Source organism: Podarcis cretensis (assembly GCF_951804945.1).
Source record: "Podarcis cretensis genome assembly, chromosome: 9".
Lineage (NCBI taxonomy): Eukaryota > Metazoa > Chordata > Lepidosauria > Squamata > Lacertidae > Podarcis > Podarcis cretensis.
Genome location: NC_137178.1, coordinates 56,399,539 through 56,415,874, shown reverse-complemented (window position 1 = coordinate 56,415,874; position 16,336 = coordinate 56,399,539). Strand labels below are relative to the sequence as shown.

The window sequence follows — 16,336 nt, the reverse complement described above, 5'->3', positions numbered from 1 at the left end:
TGAAGAGACCCTGTCCTATGTTCTGCCAACATCTGAAATGCATTCAATAGGAACACAAGAAAGAGCCAGGTGTATTTAGGCTTCATAGTTCCTTTTGAGGGAGATCAATCTCTTTGCTATCCCTATGCAAAGAAGTGACGGTTTTCCTAAGCCTTTAGCCCGGATGAGGCAATTTTACTGGGCTCCTGGTTGTTGTTTTTTAACACCTATCAGCTGCTAGTTTAAAACTAACAAATCAATTTTTAATCTGTTTGTAGAGTTTTAAATCTGTTGTTATTTTTATTACACACACACACTTTTGCGGTTATCTTTTTTGTGCGCTTCATTGCAAAAAAAGGCAGAGAAGAAATTTAATAAATATGGGGAATAGTCAAAAAGTGTACTGGGCATGCCAAAGTCCCTGGATGCACTTAAAGTCGCTCACTGAACCTAAAGCTATGCAGCTGAACAGCTAAACGTGTTTTATCGGCATTAAATATAATGGCAGTGTGACAACTACTTTTTAATCTATTGTAATTCACTCAAATTTCGGTTTGGGTTGACTGTGTGTTTGAACAAATAAATATGTAAGTATGTCACATGCTTACAACAAGGAACTCTATCTCTGAAAGTAATTTCAGGTTGTTAGTGTTGCTAAGATGAATTAGATGGTTGCTTTCCGAAATCTGGTCCATTTGTTCTTTCACGCTCTGCAGCATTTCCTCATAACTGCTCAGCTTCACTTCAATTTGGTCCACCTCTTTCAGTGCCTCATCCAGCAGCTTCATCAAGATGTTCACTTGTTTCTCAGAGGCCATGATCGAGTGGATGTTTGCCTGCAAAGGAAATAATATCCATTACCCATCTTCCATTGTATTTCAAGTGTTGGTAGTCACTAAATGAAATGACACCAAGTTGGAACACAGCTGATTAAAAAAAACAACCATAACTCTCTCAGAATTATTACACCAGCATTCATGTGCACCAACCTGGAGCCCTCCAGAAGTAAGTAAGTAAGTAAGTAATGTTATTGCTAAGTCCATCTGACTGGGCAGCCCCAGTCACTCTGGGCTGCTTCCAACAAATCTAAAAGCAACCGCTATCTTCCCTGAACATTGGCTATGCTGGCTAGAGCTGATGGGAGTGCAAGTCTAAAATATCTAAAGGGCATTAAGTTGAGGACAGCTGCCACAAACCCTGGTAAGCAGCAATGGTAGAAGAAACTTTGGCCCACAGCCCTAATTAGGCCCACCAGGCTTCCCAATTTGGCTCCCCGTGGCTGTTTTGTCCAAGCCATTCATCACTTGATGTGAGGCATGGACAGGTAAAGGTGTAGATTCAAGCAGCCCCAAATTCAAGGCATGGCTGCAAAGGAGGAATCTTGGTGGTCCCTCCAAATGTTGCTAGGCTACAGCTCCCATTGTTCCTGATCACTGGTTATGCTGGAGTCCAGAACATCTGCTGAGGACCACAATGGCTGCCCCAAGCCTAAGTCCAAACCAAAGTGTATTCTGCATAAGATGAGAACCTTTCCATTATCTCTTGCAAAGCACACTGCCATATTTCAAAATAAATCATTACCCCATCGAGCACTTGCAGTTCTCTGGATAACTTATCTGCAAAGGCCTCTGCATTGGAGATGGCATATTCACAGCCTTCCATCATTATTTCGATGTCCTGCTCTTCTCTTGCATTTAACTCTTGGTATTCGTCCACCACCTCTTCATCTCCTCCTGCCACATTCTGATTCTCACCGCTTGGAACCGATTCTTGAGAGAGCAGAAAAAGATTGCGTTCATGAAAAATGGATACAAGGCTTAACCTAGGTGATCAAAATTTTTTTGAATGACTGACAAGACCACAATGCCAAAGAAAGTGGAAGAGAGCTGTCCATACAATGTAAGCATCATGAGTTTTCTTCAAATGGTAAGTTAGGAAACACTATTATTCTCCAAGTCCTTTTCAATATAAAAAAGAGGCTAGTGTCATTTAATGTTTGATATTTTGCTCCAATTCATTCAGGCTCCCTTTGGTACAGAATGTGATAACTGGAATTTATTGAATGGTAAAGGCTTTGACTACACTGAAGACCTACTCCTGGAACCTTACCTGGGTAGGTAATTTTTGCCCCTGTCAGGATCCTACCTAGGTTTTAAGGCAGCATAGGCAAACTCAGCCCTCCAGTTGTTTTGTGACTACAACTCCCATCATCCCTAGTTAACAGGACCAGTGGTCAGGGATGATGGGAGTTGTAGTCCCAAAACATTTGGAGGGCCGAGTTTGCCTATGCCTGTTTTAAGGCAGCAGACAACCAAACCTTTGATACGGCAAACAAAAACTGACTCTTTTCCAGTGTCCATCTCTATTACTTATTCCTCACCTTTAAGAAGTCACATAAAAGTATTTTATCCTCCGAGTACTAAGGTTTGATCTCTTTCCCCTTACTTGCCATTTTCTGCCCTTGCTTTTTAAATGGGTGCTTGCTTTACAAAAATAAAAGTACTGATTCTTCCTCCATAGTCAGCTGAATACAATCTATGACCTCTGTCCAATACAGTTCGATTTCAGCACAGCATTTCCAGGTAATTACCTGTAAATAACTAACACCATTTGCACTGCATTGTGAAACAGTACTTTCATGACATTTCTTCACATTTGGAGATGTTTCAGCTGCTCCTTGCAGCATTAAGGCTTCAAAGAGTTATGAATTTAAAAACTCTTGAATAGTATTTCCACCTGCATTTTCAGTACATTCCTGAGTGACCTGAAGAAATGTGTTTTGCTTAACAAGATGGGCCACGTGCAATTTAAAAAAGCAAAAAGCAACTGAATTAGTCACACAGAAGAAGAAAAACAGAAAGAAAAGGTGTTACGCACCTTCTGCGACTTTAGGTAGTTCTGGAGAATTAGAAAGGATTTGAAAAGCAGAGGAAAGGAAGCAAAGAATATTAGCTAAGCAGTGAACGAACACAGAATTTTTCAGAAATGGCAATAAATCGTCACAGAGTCAAAGCTTTGAAATTTAAGTAGACTACAAAGCAGATTTTTTCATATACATGCAACATCTGGTAGACCATGAGATTTCTTATTAATCTTTTAAACATACAAGCATGCAGGCTGTGTAATTAACAGTTACCTTAATACTCTAAACTTGTATTCAGTTGCTTTTCTCAGAATGGACAGGTTAGACCTGCCAAGCAGGACACATTAAAATTGATCTGATAACAATTTAAACTTAGCTTTAGCAACTAATAAGTCACATAGGCTCTTCAAGTATGATGTACAGGGGTCCAAAAGTCCAAGACTGCAGAATGTCTCTGGCAAAACATGCCTTAATCCTACACTCACCAAGCTAATTAATTTCAAAAGAACTTCCAGGAAAGTGGACCATGTCCTAATTTAGGTCAAAGACATATGAAGCCAATAAAAGCCTTAGTTATTGTTAGTATTTGCATGAATGAGGGCAATACAAACGTGATTTTCTACTACTTTTAAAGTATGATGAAATTAGTATTTTTAACTAGAATACAGCATTGTGAAAGATTCAACTAAAGTTTTTACCTTCTAGAAGCTGAGAACTAACATTTATGAAGTCGATCTTCTTTCTAATATACCGCTGATTGAGTTTCCAGATGCATGAAATGAAAGTGTTCTTTTCTGCTATACTGCTAGCAACCCATTTGTACACTTTTTCAAAATGCAGGTCAAACTCGGGATTTTCCTGAAAAACAGGGACAAAACAGATGGGGAAAAATCATAATAGTGCATTCCCAACATACTGTTTTAGATTCCAAGGGCAGATCTAAGTAATACATTTAACACACATTCAAATGCACATGGATTTTCCTAAAGAATCCTGTGAACTGTAATTCTGTGAACTACAATTCCCAGCATTATTTTGAGAAAATGAGGTGCTTTAAAGGTGCGTTGAATATGCTTTAAAAGCATGGTGTGGATCTATAAAAAACTTCAGCAGGCAGAAGCGTTTCATCAGGTATATTCATGGGATGCTCCCACTAACGGAAGCAGAGGTGGGGACTTTCATCACTATAATATTCCTTCTTGAAAATCTGCTGTAGAGGGGGAGGAGGACTATGGCTTGTAACTATATTGGAATGTGATTTCGGCCTGGCAGGGCCCCCTGAAAAAAATTTATGAGAGCGGCAGGTCTGCGGAAAACAGCACAGACTGTAGGAATTGTTTTGTACGGAGTGTTGAAATGATGTCTGTTTATTCTGATATGGCTCTTGGACGAACGTAAAAGCCACACAGGATATAACGTTTGTTTTCAACCCGCTTGTGGAAACTATCAGAGATCACAAAGAAAGGAATATATGATAACAACAAGAAGATGAGGAAAACAACAAAGAGAAGATTGAATAGAACTGTGACTATTATTTGGACAGAACTATGTCATCAAAGCAGCAGCAAGAGAGCTATTTGGATCCCGTTTGAAGCTGGAAATATGGGTACCCCCAACAAAAATTTAAAATTTTGGCTATGTAATTTGGAATTGATGTGATTTGGAATTAACGTGATCTGATTGGCCTGTTAATAAAAATTATTTTCAAAAAAAAGGAAATCTGTAGAGGGCAGGGAAGCCTCTGGAGCAGCATGGGAGGTGGTGCAGGGGGCAATGGGGAAAGAGAGATAAGTGGAAATTGCAACCCATCCTGTGCTCCAACAGGAGCCTCTGCTGGATCCAAGAGCCCTTCTGTTTGCAGAGGGCTGGTTAGGATCCAAGCCAATACATTTTCAAACAACACAATGTTCTTTGGGCTTCTTTATAGTACAACAGTAGCATGTCAGATGCTCACACACACCACAAAAATGACATGATCCTAACTCAAAGAGAAATGAAGGCTTACCACTTCTGTAGGAAACAAATAAAAATGCTTTTGAATATTTATCTGTTTGGAATTTGTAGATAGTGGTTTATAAGCACGTCAGTATCCAGAATAAAGGTCCAAAGCGATGCTTGGTTTGATTTTAAAGGTCTATAGACAAAGAAAATTCTTGTGCAGTGCATGAAAGAAACAGAAAACCATCGCTCTGCACATTGCACCTTCTCTCCAAAGGAAATTCTCTTTTACAGAAGTTAGATGTGCAAGCTGCTTCTCTATACACTTACTCAAAAGTAAGTCTGAGCCTTCAAAGAGTTGCTTGTAAGTGCGCATATGAAGGCAACCCTGGTTTCCAAGTCCACTGAAGTTAGCAACTTGCCAAAGACATGGCAACGTGTCACAAATGAAACATGCATTTACTGCCCATGCAGAGTGAAGATTTCAAGCCATTATAACGAAGACATACTTTGATGGCATCCTTGGCATCAACGACAGCAAGATCTCGAAGCACCCACGCCGTCTGCCTCTTGTAGAAATCTCCCTTGTCAGATTTTTTCACCTTTACCACGTTTACCTGCACCGGGCGTTCGGTTGTCACTGTGGAGTACAATAAATAGCTGATCACCACAAGACCCAAGCACCAATGTAAGATGGACAATGCCCATTTTCCCACGGCCACAAGTAAGAAATCCTAAAGCAGATATCCTGCTCCCACATTTACTTTATATGAAAATGTAAACCTAAGAGATATTCTGAATGCAGAAGGCAGCCAGGCCCTCTCAAATGTGGAAGGAGACATAGTCAGCAGCTGCTAAGCAGGAAGGAAACATTTTACTGTTTGCAGATATTAAAAGCAATTATCATATTTACCTGAATCTAATGCACCATCGAATCTAATGCACACCTTATTTTCGCAATGTCATTCGGTCAAAAAAGGTGAGCATTAGATTCAAGTAAACACGGTATAAAAATCAGTGCAAGCCACTGATCTCATGCAGATGGCCCCTTGGGAAGCCTCTTTATGGCAAACAGGACTCAAAACATTGCAGCACCTAAAATGTTAGTGCTGATGCACAGAACACTTTATATCTTCTTTTTCAGGGGATCAGACATGTTAGTCCATTGCAACAAAACACAAGAAGTCCTGTGGCACCCCAAAGACTCACAAATTTATTGTAGCATAAGCTTTCATGTACTCAAACACACTTGATCACCCTGGGTATAGGGCTTTATTATTATTCAATTAATAATAATTGATCAAAAACATGAAGTGAAATCTGAGTTGACCACTATATAAAGTAGAAAACAGCAAAGTGTGGGTTGAATGGAAATAAGATACAAAATCACAGTCAGGAACCTTTGAATTTACATATATGTGAAACAGGCACACCTTTTACAGTAGCAGATTGATGACAATTTACTCAGCACTGCCAATATTATTGTATTAGCACTTGTATTGTGGCAGGGAGCCATTCACAAGACAGTGCTAGCACATAGATCCTGGCATTTCTGAGCTACTTAACATTTGTAGCATCCTTTGCTACCACTCCATAGGATAGGTCAAGGCAAAGTGAGACTTAGGAATCCCAAGTCTGTAGCAATATAACCAGTCAGCTGACAGTGTTTTCCAGCTGAGAACCCAAAACTGCGGCTTCCGGTCGGCGCCAGCGCTTAATGGCGGTCCGAGCCTCGAGCTCCGAGGCAGGACTGCTCCGTTAGTTCGGGTCTTACCCGCTACGGCAAGCGGGGGACCCCTAAAATCACAGGCGCGGAGCCTGTGAACAAAGGAGATTCGGTGGGCACCTTTTGCGCCCCCCGGTACTGTGAAGGAGCCTTTTTAAAGGCTTCGGAGCGGCATCGGGGTAAGCGCGGTGCTGAGAGTCGTCACCCAGCTAGCGGAGTGAAGCCGCGTCGCCATGAGCGGAGAGCGCCGATTCCTTCCTGCAATTGGAATTTGATTACAGCACCCGTGAGTAAGATTGAAAAAGTAACGGGACATTAAAAAAGAAATTTGGCTGAAAACGGGAAAGGCAAAAATTAAGGAAGTCTGCCTCCCCGGAACTGCAGAAGAGATAAAGCAACGAAAATCAAGCTGCACTTAAAGGGAATCTTTCTAATTTTTTTAAGCTGTCAAACTGACATCGGACTTAAAACCTCCCCCAGATTGGCAGGAGAAGGGGGGAAGGGATTGGAACGTTGTTAACCTGCTGGAAAATTAATGGAAAATTAAGATCTTCCATTGCCAAATCCCCCGGGGTCGGGCTGCCCAAATAAGACACCGGGACGTGGACTGTCAAACTTTGAGAAGTGGGGGTTTGTTTGCAACAAAGTTACCGGACCTTAGACGTACCCTGTTGCATTTTGGCCACATAGAAAATAGAGACATTACAATTTGGATATTGGAAACTTCTGGCTACTGTTATACTTCCTTGCCTCTTTGTTTTTGCCTCTTTGTTTTTTTTTTCTATCTTTGCCATTTGGATACAATTGAATGCTCCCTCTAGAGGGTTCTATGTGAAACTGTTGCACTTGGAAAAGTAACAGTGGGATTTTCCACTTGGGAATCAACTCTGTGAAAACGACCTTGAGGATATGAGTGCCCCTACAGAAGAGATAGTAACAAGGCAGAAAGCAAAACAATCTCAGAAGAAAAGGGGCTCTATATCAGGAACTGCAGCTGTGCAGGAAAAAACATCAGCTTCTATGGATCCTATGACTCAGGCACTACTTAAAATAAATCAATCCCTGGAAGCATTGACAAAGCTATCGACAGAGAATTCTAAAAAATTAACAGAGTTGACAACAAGGTTGGATGTGAATACAGCTAGTGTTAAATCTAACACAGATTCTATAAATAGATTAATTCAGGAAAATTCAGAAACACGAAAGATTGCAGAAAGTGCAAAAACAACGGCTGAAGAGACAAGGGAAAAGTTTGGGCCTATTATTAAAAAAGTGAATGAGCATGATGCAGCCCTCTCCTTACTGGAACTTCAACGTAAAGAGAAGAACTTAAAATTTAGATTGGTGCCTGAAGGGGAAGGGGACAACCTTGTGAAATTTCTTACAGAGAACATCATAACTTTTTGGCAGGAGGAATGGGAGGAAGACGAGGAACTTGAAATAATATCAGCCTTTCGACTGGGTAGAAAGCAGGATAAAAAACCAAGGGACTGTCTAATTACACTGAGATCAAAAGAAGAAAGAGATAGAATATTGAATCTGCATTATCAAAAGGCATTGGTGATCCAAAATTGTCAGATACAGATTTTTAAGGACATTCCTAAATACATTTTAGAGGTGAGAACATATTACAAAAGCCTAGCAGACCTGCTGAAGAAAAACACTATACCATTCAGATGGTAGTTTCCACAAGGATTGTCCTTTAACTTCAAAGGAAGGAAGATTAAAATAAAAACAATTCAGGACAAAGAACAATTTTTGGAGAGGTACCTGGAGGATCTGCAGAAAGGAACTGTGGAGGAGAGGGAACCACCTGATATAGCAAATTTGTCATTTGGACTTTCACTACCACCATCGGAGGAAGAGCAGAAGCTTGGAGCAGTTGGAGGAACAGCTACCTAAATACAAAATGTCTCTGCAACTCCTTAGTTGGAACTGTAACGGTTTGAACCTTCCTCGGAAAAGAAGACAGGTTTTTCACATTTTGAAGAAAGAACAATTAGACATAATATGTTTGCAAGAAACCCATATTGCCAGGATACATAGGAAATTACTGATAAATAAGAGACTTGGTCAAGAATTTATCTCATCAGACAAAGTAAAGAAAAGAGGTGTGGTGATCTATGCAAAGGAAAAGTGGGCTCCAAAATTGATATTTAAAGATGATCAAGGAAGATACCTGGCAATTGAAATACAAATTCAAGGAGAAAAGATATTAATTGTGGGAATTTATGCCCCAAATGAAGGGAAGGCCGAATTCTTTAGGAAGTTGCATGAGACATTAGTTGACTTTTTAGATTATAAAATCCTAATGATGGGAGACATGAATGGAGTTGTCTCAACAAACATGGACAAAGCACAGAGACAAGTGATTTCAAAAGAAGGGAGACTACCAAAGATCTTTTTCGAAATGACTGAAACAATGGACTTGATTGACATTTGGAGAATAAAGAACCCTTTAGAGAGAGAGGGAACTTTCTTCTCTGAAGCAAAAATGACATGGACAAGAATAGACCAAATCTGGATTTCTAGCAGTCTGGCGTCAAGAACAAAAAAAGTAGAAATATGCCCAAAAACGTGCTCCGACCATAATGCGGTGAAGATGGAGATGAAACTAACAACAACTGGATCCTTTAGATGGAGAATGAATGACACCCTATTTAAGGATGAAGAGATCCACAAGAAGGCCCTTAAAACATTAAAAGATTACTTTGAGATCAACAGGAAAACAGATGTGGAAAAAAGAATAATTTGGGACGCAAGCAAAGCCGTGATGCGAGGTTTCCTGATTCAACAAAATTCTATTAAGAGGAAGCAACAAAATGAGAAGAAGGAAAAAATTTTAGAAAAAATAAAAGAAGGAGAGAAGAAGTTGAGGTCTAAACCAAAATCCCATGAGATCTTGAGAGAAATAAAGTTCTATCAGATGCAGTACATGGAGCTTATGAACCAACAAATAGAATGGAAGATAAGGCAAATGAGACAAAGAACTTTTGAATCAGCGGATAAATGTGGGAAACTTCTGTCATGGCAATTGAAAAAAAGGCAGAAAATGAATACTGTAACAAGTTTAGAAATGGATGGAAAAATTATCCATAAACCCAATGAGATCAACAATTGTTTTCAAAGCTTCTTTAAGAAATTGTATGCACAAGGGTCAATTAACGAGCAAGAAATAGAAGAATTCATCAGAAAATACGGTTTACCAAAAATCTCAGAACAAAGTAAAAGGATCTTAAATGAGGAAATAACAGAACAAGAAATAGAGGGTGCCATTCAAAATATGAAATTGGGAAAATCACCAGGACCAGATGGCCTGACGGCCAAATACTACAAAATGTTGAAAGAATGGTTGACACAACCATTGAAGGAAGTTTGCAATGAAATTTTGAAGGGGAAAAAGGCACCTGAATCGTGGAAAGAGGCTTTCATCTCACTTATACCGAAAACAGAGACTGAGAAGAACCAGGTTAAAAACTACCGCCCTATATCCTTACTCAATGTGGATTACAAAATTTTTGCAGACATTTTGGCAAAAAGATTGAAAAGAGTTTTAGCAGAAGAGATTCATAAGGACCAAACAGGCTTTCTCCCAGGTAGACATATGTCAGACAATGTGAGAAACATTATAGATATTTTGGAGCTGTTGGACGTTGACATTAATAGGAAAGCAGTTTTGATTTTTGTGGATGCAGAGAAAGCCTTTGACAATATTTGTTGGACTTTTATGAAAAAGAATCTCCAAGGGATGGGGGTAGGCCAAGGTTTTGAAAACGGTATAGGTGCAATATATTCTCAACAAAAGGCTAAATTAATTGTAAATAATGTGGTAACAGAAGAAATACCTATAGAAAAAGGTACACGACAGGGTTGCCCAATATCCCCTTTGCTTTTTATATCAGTCCTGGAGGTATTGTTAAATATGATCAGAAAGGACCAGTTGGTTAAAGGAGTTCAGGTCGGAGTTAGACATTATAAATTAAGAGCATTCGCAGATGATCTAGTATTGACTTTGCAACAGCCAGACACTAGTACCAAAAGAGTATTAGAATTAATTGATATATTTGGTCGAGTAGCAGGTTTTAAATTGAATAGACAAAAAACGAAAGTGTTGCAAAAAAATTTAACAATGGAAGAAAGAGAGAGTTTTCAGAATGAAACAGGCTTGGAAATAACAAAAAGGGTAAAATACCTGGGGGTAAACTTAACATCCAAGAACGTGAACTTATTTAAGGACAATTATGAAAAATGTTGGTCAGAAGTTAAAAAGGATTTGGAAATATGGTCAAGGTTGAAACTTTCCTTGTTAGGCCGAATCGCTACTATTAAGATGAATGTATTGCCTAGAATGTTGTTTTTATTCCAGACGCTGCAGATTGTGGACAAGATGGAATGTTTCAAGAAGTGGCAGAAAGATATATCAAAATTTGTCTGGCAGGGCAAAAAGCCCAGAATTAAATTTAAGATTTTAACTGATGCAAAGGATAGAGGGGGGTTTGCCCTGCCGGACTTAAGACTTTATTATGAATCAGCAGCTTTCTGCTGGTTGAAACACTGGCTACTTCTTGAGAACACTGACATTTTGGACCTGGAAGGGTATGACAATAGTTTTGGTTGGCATGCATACTTATGGTACGACAAGGTAAAGGTGTATAAAAGTTTTAAAAACCATATTGTAAGGAAAGCATTGTATAACGTTTGGATTAGATACAAAGATTTGCTGGAAAGTAAAACCCCTAGGTGGGTGTCACCAATGGAAGCTAGGGAAGTAAAAAAGCTTAATATGGATTCTAAATGGCCAAAATATCATGAGATTTTAGAATATGATGGTGAAAGGGTGAAACTTCAGAGTTATGAGAAACTAAAGTCTAAGGTTCGAGATTGGTTGCATTACCATCAGATAAATGAGACATTTAAACAGGACAGGAAAATAGGATTTCAGAAAGAGAAGTCAAAATTAGAAACAGAACTGTTGGAATCCAATACTAAGAACTTATCAAAAATGTATAACTTGCTGCTAAAATGGAATACACAGGATGAAACGGTGAAATCAGCTATGATTAAATGGGCACAAGATATCGGTCATGATATTATGTTTGCTGACTGGGAACAGTTATGGACCACCGGTATTAAATTTACTGCATGTAATGCATTAAGAGAAAATATTATGAAAATGATCTACCGATGGTACATGACCCCAGTCAAGCTTGCAAAAATTTATCATTTGCCTAATAATAAGTGTTGGAAATGTAATGAGACTGAAGGCACTTTCTACCACCTTTGGTGGACCTGCCCAAAGGTTAAAGCTTTCTGGGAAATGATCTATAATGAAATTAAGAAGGTCCTTAAGTGGACTTTTCCTAAGAAACCAGAGGCTTTCCTCTTGGGCATGGTGGGCCAAGTGGTGTCAAGGAAGGATAGGACTTTCTTTATGTATGCCACTACAGCAGCAAGAATTCTACTGGCAAAGTATTGGAAGACGCAAGAACTACCTACTCTGGAAGAATGGCAAACAAAGGTGATTGACTTTATGGGACTCGCCGAGATGACGGGCAGAATCCGGGACCAGGGGAAAGAGACAATGGAAGAGGACTGGAAGAAATTCAAAATATATCTTAAAAATAATTGTAAAATTGAGGAATATTAAGATGTCAGGGGGTAAGAAGTAAAGAATTGCAGCAGTAAACAAAAAAAAAAAACTTAAGAAATTTTTATGAAAGGGAACTAAGATAATGGACTCAAGGGTTGCTAAAGAATTATTAAACAAGGATGCAGGGATGGGGAGGTATGGGGAAGTCAAAGAAAGAAGGGTAAGAACCGATGAGTATGATGTGATACTGTTTTACATTGTTCTTTATTATATGTGTGGAAATTAATAAAAATTATTATAAAAAAAAAAAGAGAACCCAAAACTGCTTGCCTGACATGCTTGACGAGAATCCCTTCTACAGTAGGCAATAACAAAAGCATAAGCTTTGGGGAGTTCCCTTTAGACATAACCTATCAATTGAAGTTAAGTGCTGAAATGCTATACTTAAATCATAAAAACACCTTTTAGAGAAAATATAGGTGAAATTGTACAATTTGATAGTAAATAAAGTACCGTATCAGCTTTTAGCAATGAGCTTAATTAGGAGTTCGAAAAAATGTTTGCTCACGCTTAAAACAAAAACCACATACCTGTGGCACACAAAAAGCAGTTTCTCTTCTTTTTTCCTGCTTTGCAAACATTAACAATACTTAGTAAACGTTCATCATTAGGAGTGAAAATATCCCTCTGTAAGGCATGCTTGATTGCAGTCATTTTCTCTGAACTGTAAGATATAGGCAATAATAACAACATTTAAGTACTTTTCTGAATAGATGAACTCAGCCACCACCTACTGGACCCAAGAATTTAGGCATAGCTGTCTACTTTTCCCTTTTCTTGCGAGGAATCCTATTCAGAATAAGGGAATTTCCCTTAAAAAAGGGAAACGTTGACAGCTATGAATTTAGGGTGTCTGGCACCCACAAACTCATACCAATATAAAAAGAGAACAGTGTATTTGATCCTGTGCATTGGTTGACGCAGGACTTTGAATTGGGGTTGGGACATGGCTAAAATCAACTTACAAACAAAACTAAATTTTAGCTGGTGCATGAACATCCTTAACAGGCCAAGTGTAGCACTGTATGCTGGGCTCACAGACACACAAGTGCATGTTGAAAACATATTTCTTTAAAATCAGATAAGCTGCCTGTGGTAGAAATCGCATCCCAACTCACTTAGAAAAGCAACCACTAATGAGTCAACAGCTGCAGAATCACATGTGAACATTTGCTACACCTAAACAAAAAACAGGCTGAGCAAGATTAAAGTGTTTAAAATACCAAAGTAGCTGAAGACAACATGCTCCTTCCACTAGCTTTAACTACACAAATGACAAATTTAAAAAGTCAAACGATTGGGATACGTTTTCGCTATAAGCATTTGTGGACTTGACAATACAGTGGTACCTCGGGTTACATATGCTTCAGGTTACATATGCTTCAGGTTACAGACTCCGCTAACCCAGAAATAGTGCCTCGGGTTAAGAACTTTGCTTCAGGATGAGAACAGAAATCGTGCTCTGGCGGCGCGGCGGCAGCAGGAGGCCTCATTAGCTAAAGTGGTGCTTCAAGTTAAGAACAGTTTCAGGTTAAGAACAGACTTCTGGAACGACTTAAGTACTTAACCCGAGGTACCACTGTACTTTGAAACAAACTGTACAGATTATCACTTAACTACAGTGTTTCTCAAACTTGTGTTTCCAGGACTACAACCCCCATCACCCCTGGCTAGCAGGACCAGTGATCAGGGATGATGGGAATTGTAGTCAACAACAGCTGGAGACCCAAGTTTGAGGAACACAGAAAGAGGTTCTAATAGTGCCACCCTAAAGTGCAATAAAACTTAAAATGTTGTAATTCTTTTTTTTTTTAAAGTGCAATAATAGTGCCATTCTATACACATCCACTCAGAATAGGACTTACTACCAGGTAAGCACATGAAGAATTATGGCACCCTAAAGCTCTGGAAAAAGGGACTCTTCCAGGTAAGTCATTTAACTATCCACATAGAGTTTGGCCTAGCTCAAGATGCCCCTCTGAGGGGACTGAGCATGAATGGCATTAAGGCAACAAAAGGTCACTTGGTTTGCTCACACCTGACCAACCATGATTTATATTCCCATTTAAAAAATAAAATAAACTTCTTGTTCGATTTCAATTTATAATTCTTGCCTGCTCATTGGGGTTTGGTGGGGAAGGGATAGGGTTGACACCTGTCCTGTATACCGTATTACTATATCATTCTGTATTTTTATGTAAAGTGCTATGTATTGATATATAGTTTTATCCTGCATTTCAGGTCTTCTTTCTGTGCCAAGTTAGGAATCCTCTCCAAAGGCCTGTGTTTGAAAGGATGCGTGAAAGGTCACGTATTTAAGCTCTGGGCAGCCAAGCACAGACAGGTTCACAAATTCATGTGCAAGTGTGCACACGTGTGACAAATTCCAGAGGGACCATTCTGTTAGGCTGCAACTGATCTGTCATGGATTGCTTTGAAGCCTACCAGAGAAGAATGGCTGATGAAGTTGATGGACTATGCGGAGATGGCTAAAATGATGGGAAGAATCAGAAATCAGGAAGTCCAAAATTTTAGTAAGGAATGGGGGGAAATTATATATTATCTTAAAGACCATTGTAAACAGTTAAAATCGTTAGTAGGATTGAAATATCACTTGTAGTTTAAGGGTGAATTCTGGACACAATGGAGATGGGAAAGATTTGGATCATAAAAGATATGGGAGGAAATGGTTGATAATAATAGGGCCCACAAAGGGGAGGATGGAAGTTCCTTGGAACCTTGTGGGGGTTTTTTTAATGCTTTACTGAGCTTAAAAAGAAGTAACAAAAAAGGGTTATCCAAAAGAAAGAAAAGAAAATGGTAATATTTATTACATCACATCACAATAGGTTCTTCTTGAGTTTCTAGTGACTTCCCGCCACCCCACTTAGTCTAAGTCAGGTGTCAGCAAACTTTTTCAGCAGGGGGCTGGTCCACTGTCCCTCAGACCTTGTGGGGAGCTGGACTATATTTTTTTTTTGGGGGGGGGGAATGAACAAATTCCTATACCTCACAAATAACCCAGAGATGCGTTTTAAATAAAAGGGCACATTCTACTCATGTAAAAACACCAGGCAGGCCTCACAAATAACCCAGAGATGCATTTTAAATAAAAGGACACATTCAACTCTGGTTTCCGAACTGTCCACGGGCCAGATTTAGAAGGCGATTGGGCCGGATCTGGCCCCCGGGCCTTAGTTTGCCTACCCATGGTCTAGGTAAAGGTAAAGGGACCGCTGACCATTAGGTCTAGTTGCGGCCGACTCTGGGGTTGCGACGCTCATCTCGCTTTATTGGCCGAGGGAGCCGGCGTACAGCTTCCGGGTCATGTGGCCCGCATGACTAAGCCGCTTCTGTCGAACCAGAGCAGCGCATGGAAACGCCGTTTACCTTCCCGCCGGAGTGGTACCTATTTATCTACTCGCACTGGTGTGCTTTTGAACTGCTAGGTTGGCAGGAGCAGGGACCGAGCAACGGGAGCTCACCCTGGATTCGAACCGCCAACCTTCTGATCGGCAAGTTCTAGGCTCTGTGATTCAACCCACAGCGCCACCCGCGTTCCTACCTAAGTGATAGACTATGTCCTTGGAATCTTGTTTTTAACAATTAATGTTTATCTCTGTGAAATTTTAATTTGAAAAACCAAATAAATAATTTTATTTTTTTTACAAAAAGGATTGCTTTGAAGCCACTTCAGCACAAACAAATAAACAAACAAACATACAAACGTCGCCCCCCCACCCTGTATTTTGCCAAAACAAAGGCGGTCGCACTAGGATGGGGCCGCCTGGAGAGGGAAGCCAAGATTCGGGACCCCCTTCCGAAGAAGAGGAGCGCTTGGACAGCAGGCCTATGGGGGGCGGTGAGTAAAGGGCGTGAGGCGAAGGGGCCACGACGAGAAGCACCGGGGGGGAGGGGGGGGGACCTGCCCTTGGAGCCCCCACGACCACCCTATATGCACCGCCATGCAGAGAGACCCCTCTTACCCCGCAGCCTGGGCTGGGGAGAAAAGCCCTTTCCCGAAGCTGCTCCTCTAAAGCCGCCGGCCGCTGCCAGGCTCCGAGGAAACGCTGCTGCTGCTGCTGCCGCCTCCCTCCCTCCCTCCCCACTCGCCTTTCCCACTCCTGTCACCGAAAAGAACCGGAAGTACACGGAGTAAGGACCGTAACACGTGACGGAG

The 16,336-nt window shown here is 40.3% G+C and overlaps 1 protein-coding gene across 6 annotated transcripts in view; it reads right to left on the bottom strand.

The window, feature by feature from the left end:
- The window catches only part of EXOC1 (exocyst complex component 1), a 35,514-nt gene extending 19,212 nt beyond the window's left edge, over positions 1–16,302 (bottom strand). For 3 of the 6 annotated variants that reach the window (XM_079990003.1, XM_079990005.1, XM_079990006.1), the window contains exons 1-7: positions 16,143–16,302; positions 12,687–12,820; positions 5,290–5,420; positions 3,541–3,700; positions 2,857–2,877; positions 1,561–1,748; positions 588–815 (exon numbers count right to left, since the gene is read on the bottom strand). In XM_079990003.1, coding sequence (XP_079846129.1) covers positions 588–815; positions 1,561–1,748; positions 2,857–2,877; positions 3,541–3,700; positions 5,290–5,420; positions 12,687–12,810 — 852 coding nt within the window. In that variant the 5' untranslated portion in view covers positions 12,811–12,820; positions 16,143–16,302. The remainder of the gene's footprint in view (positions 1–587; positions 816–1,560; positions 1,749–2,856; positions 2,878–3,540; positions 3,701–5,289; positions 5,421–12,686; positions 12,821–16,142) is intronic. The other 3 variants (XM_079990004.1, XM_079990007.1, XM_079990008.1) reach the window with 1 other exon arrangement.
- Positions 16,303–16,336: the final 34 nt, after the last annotated feature.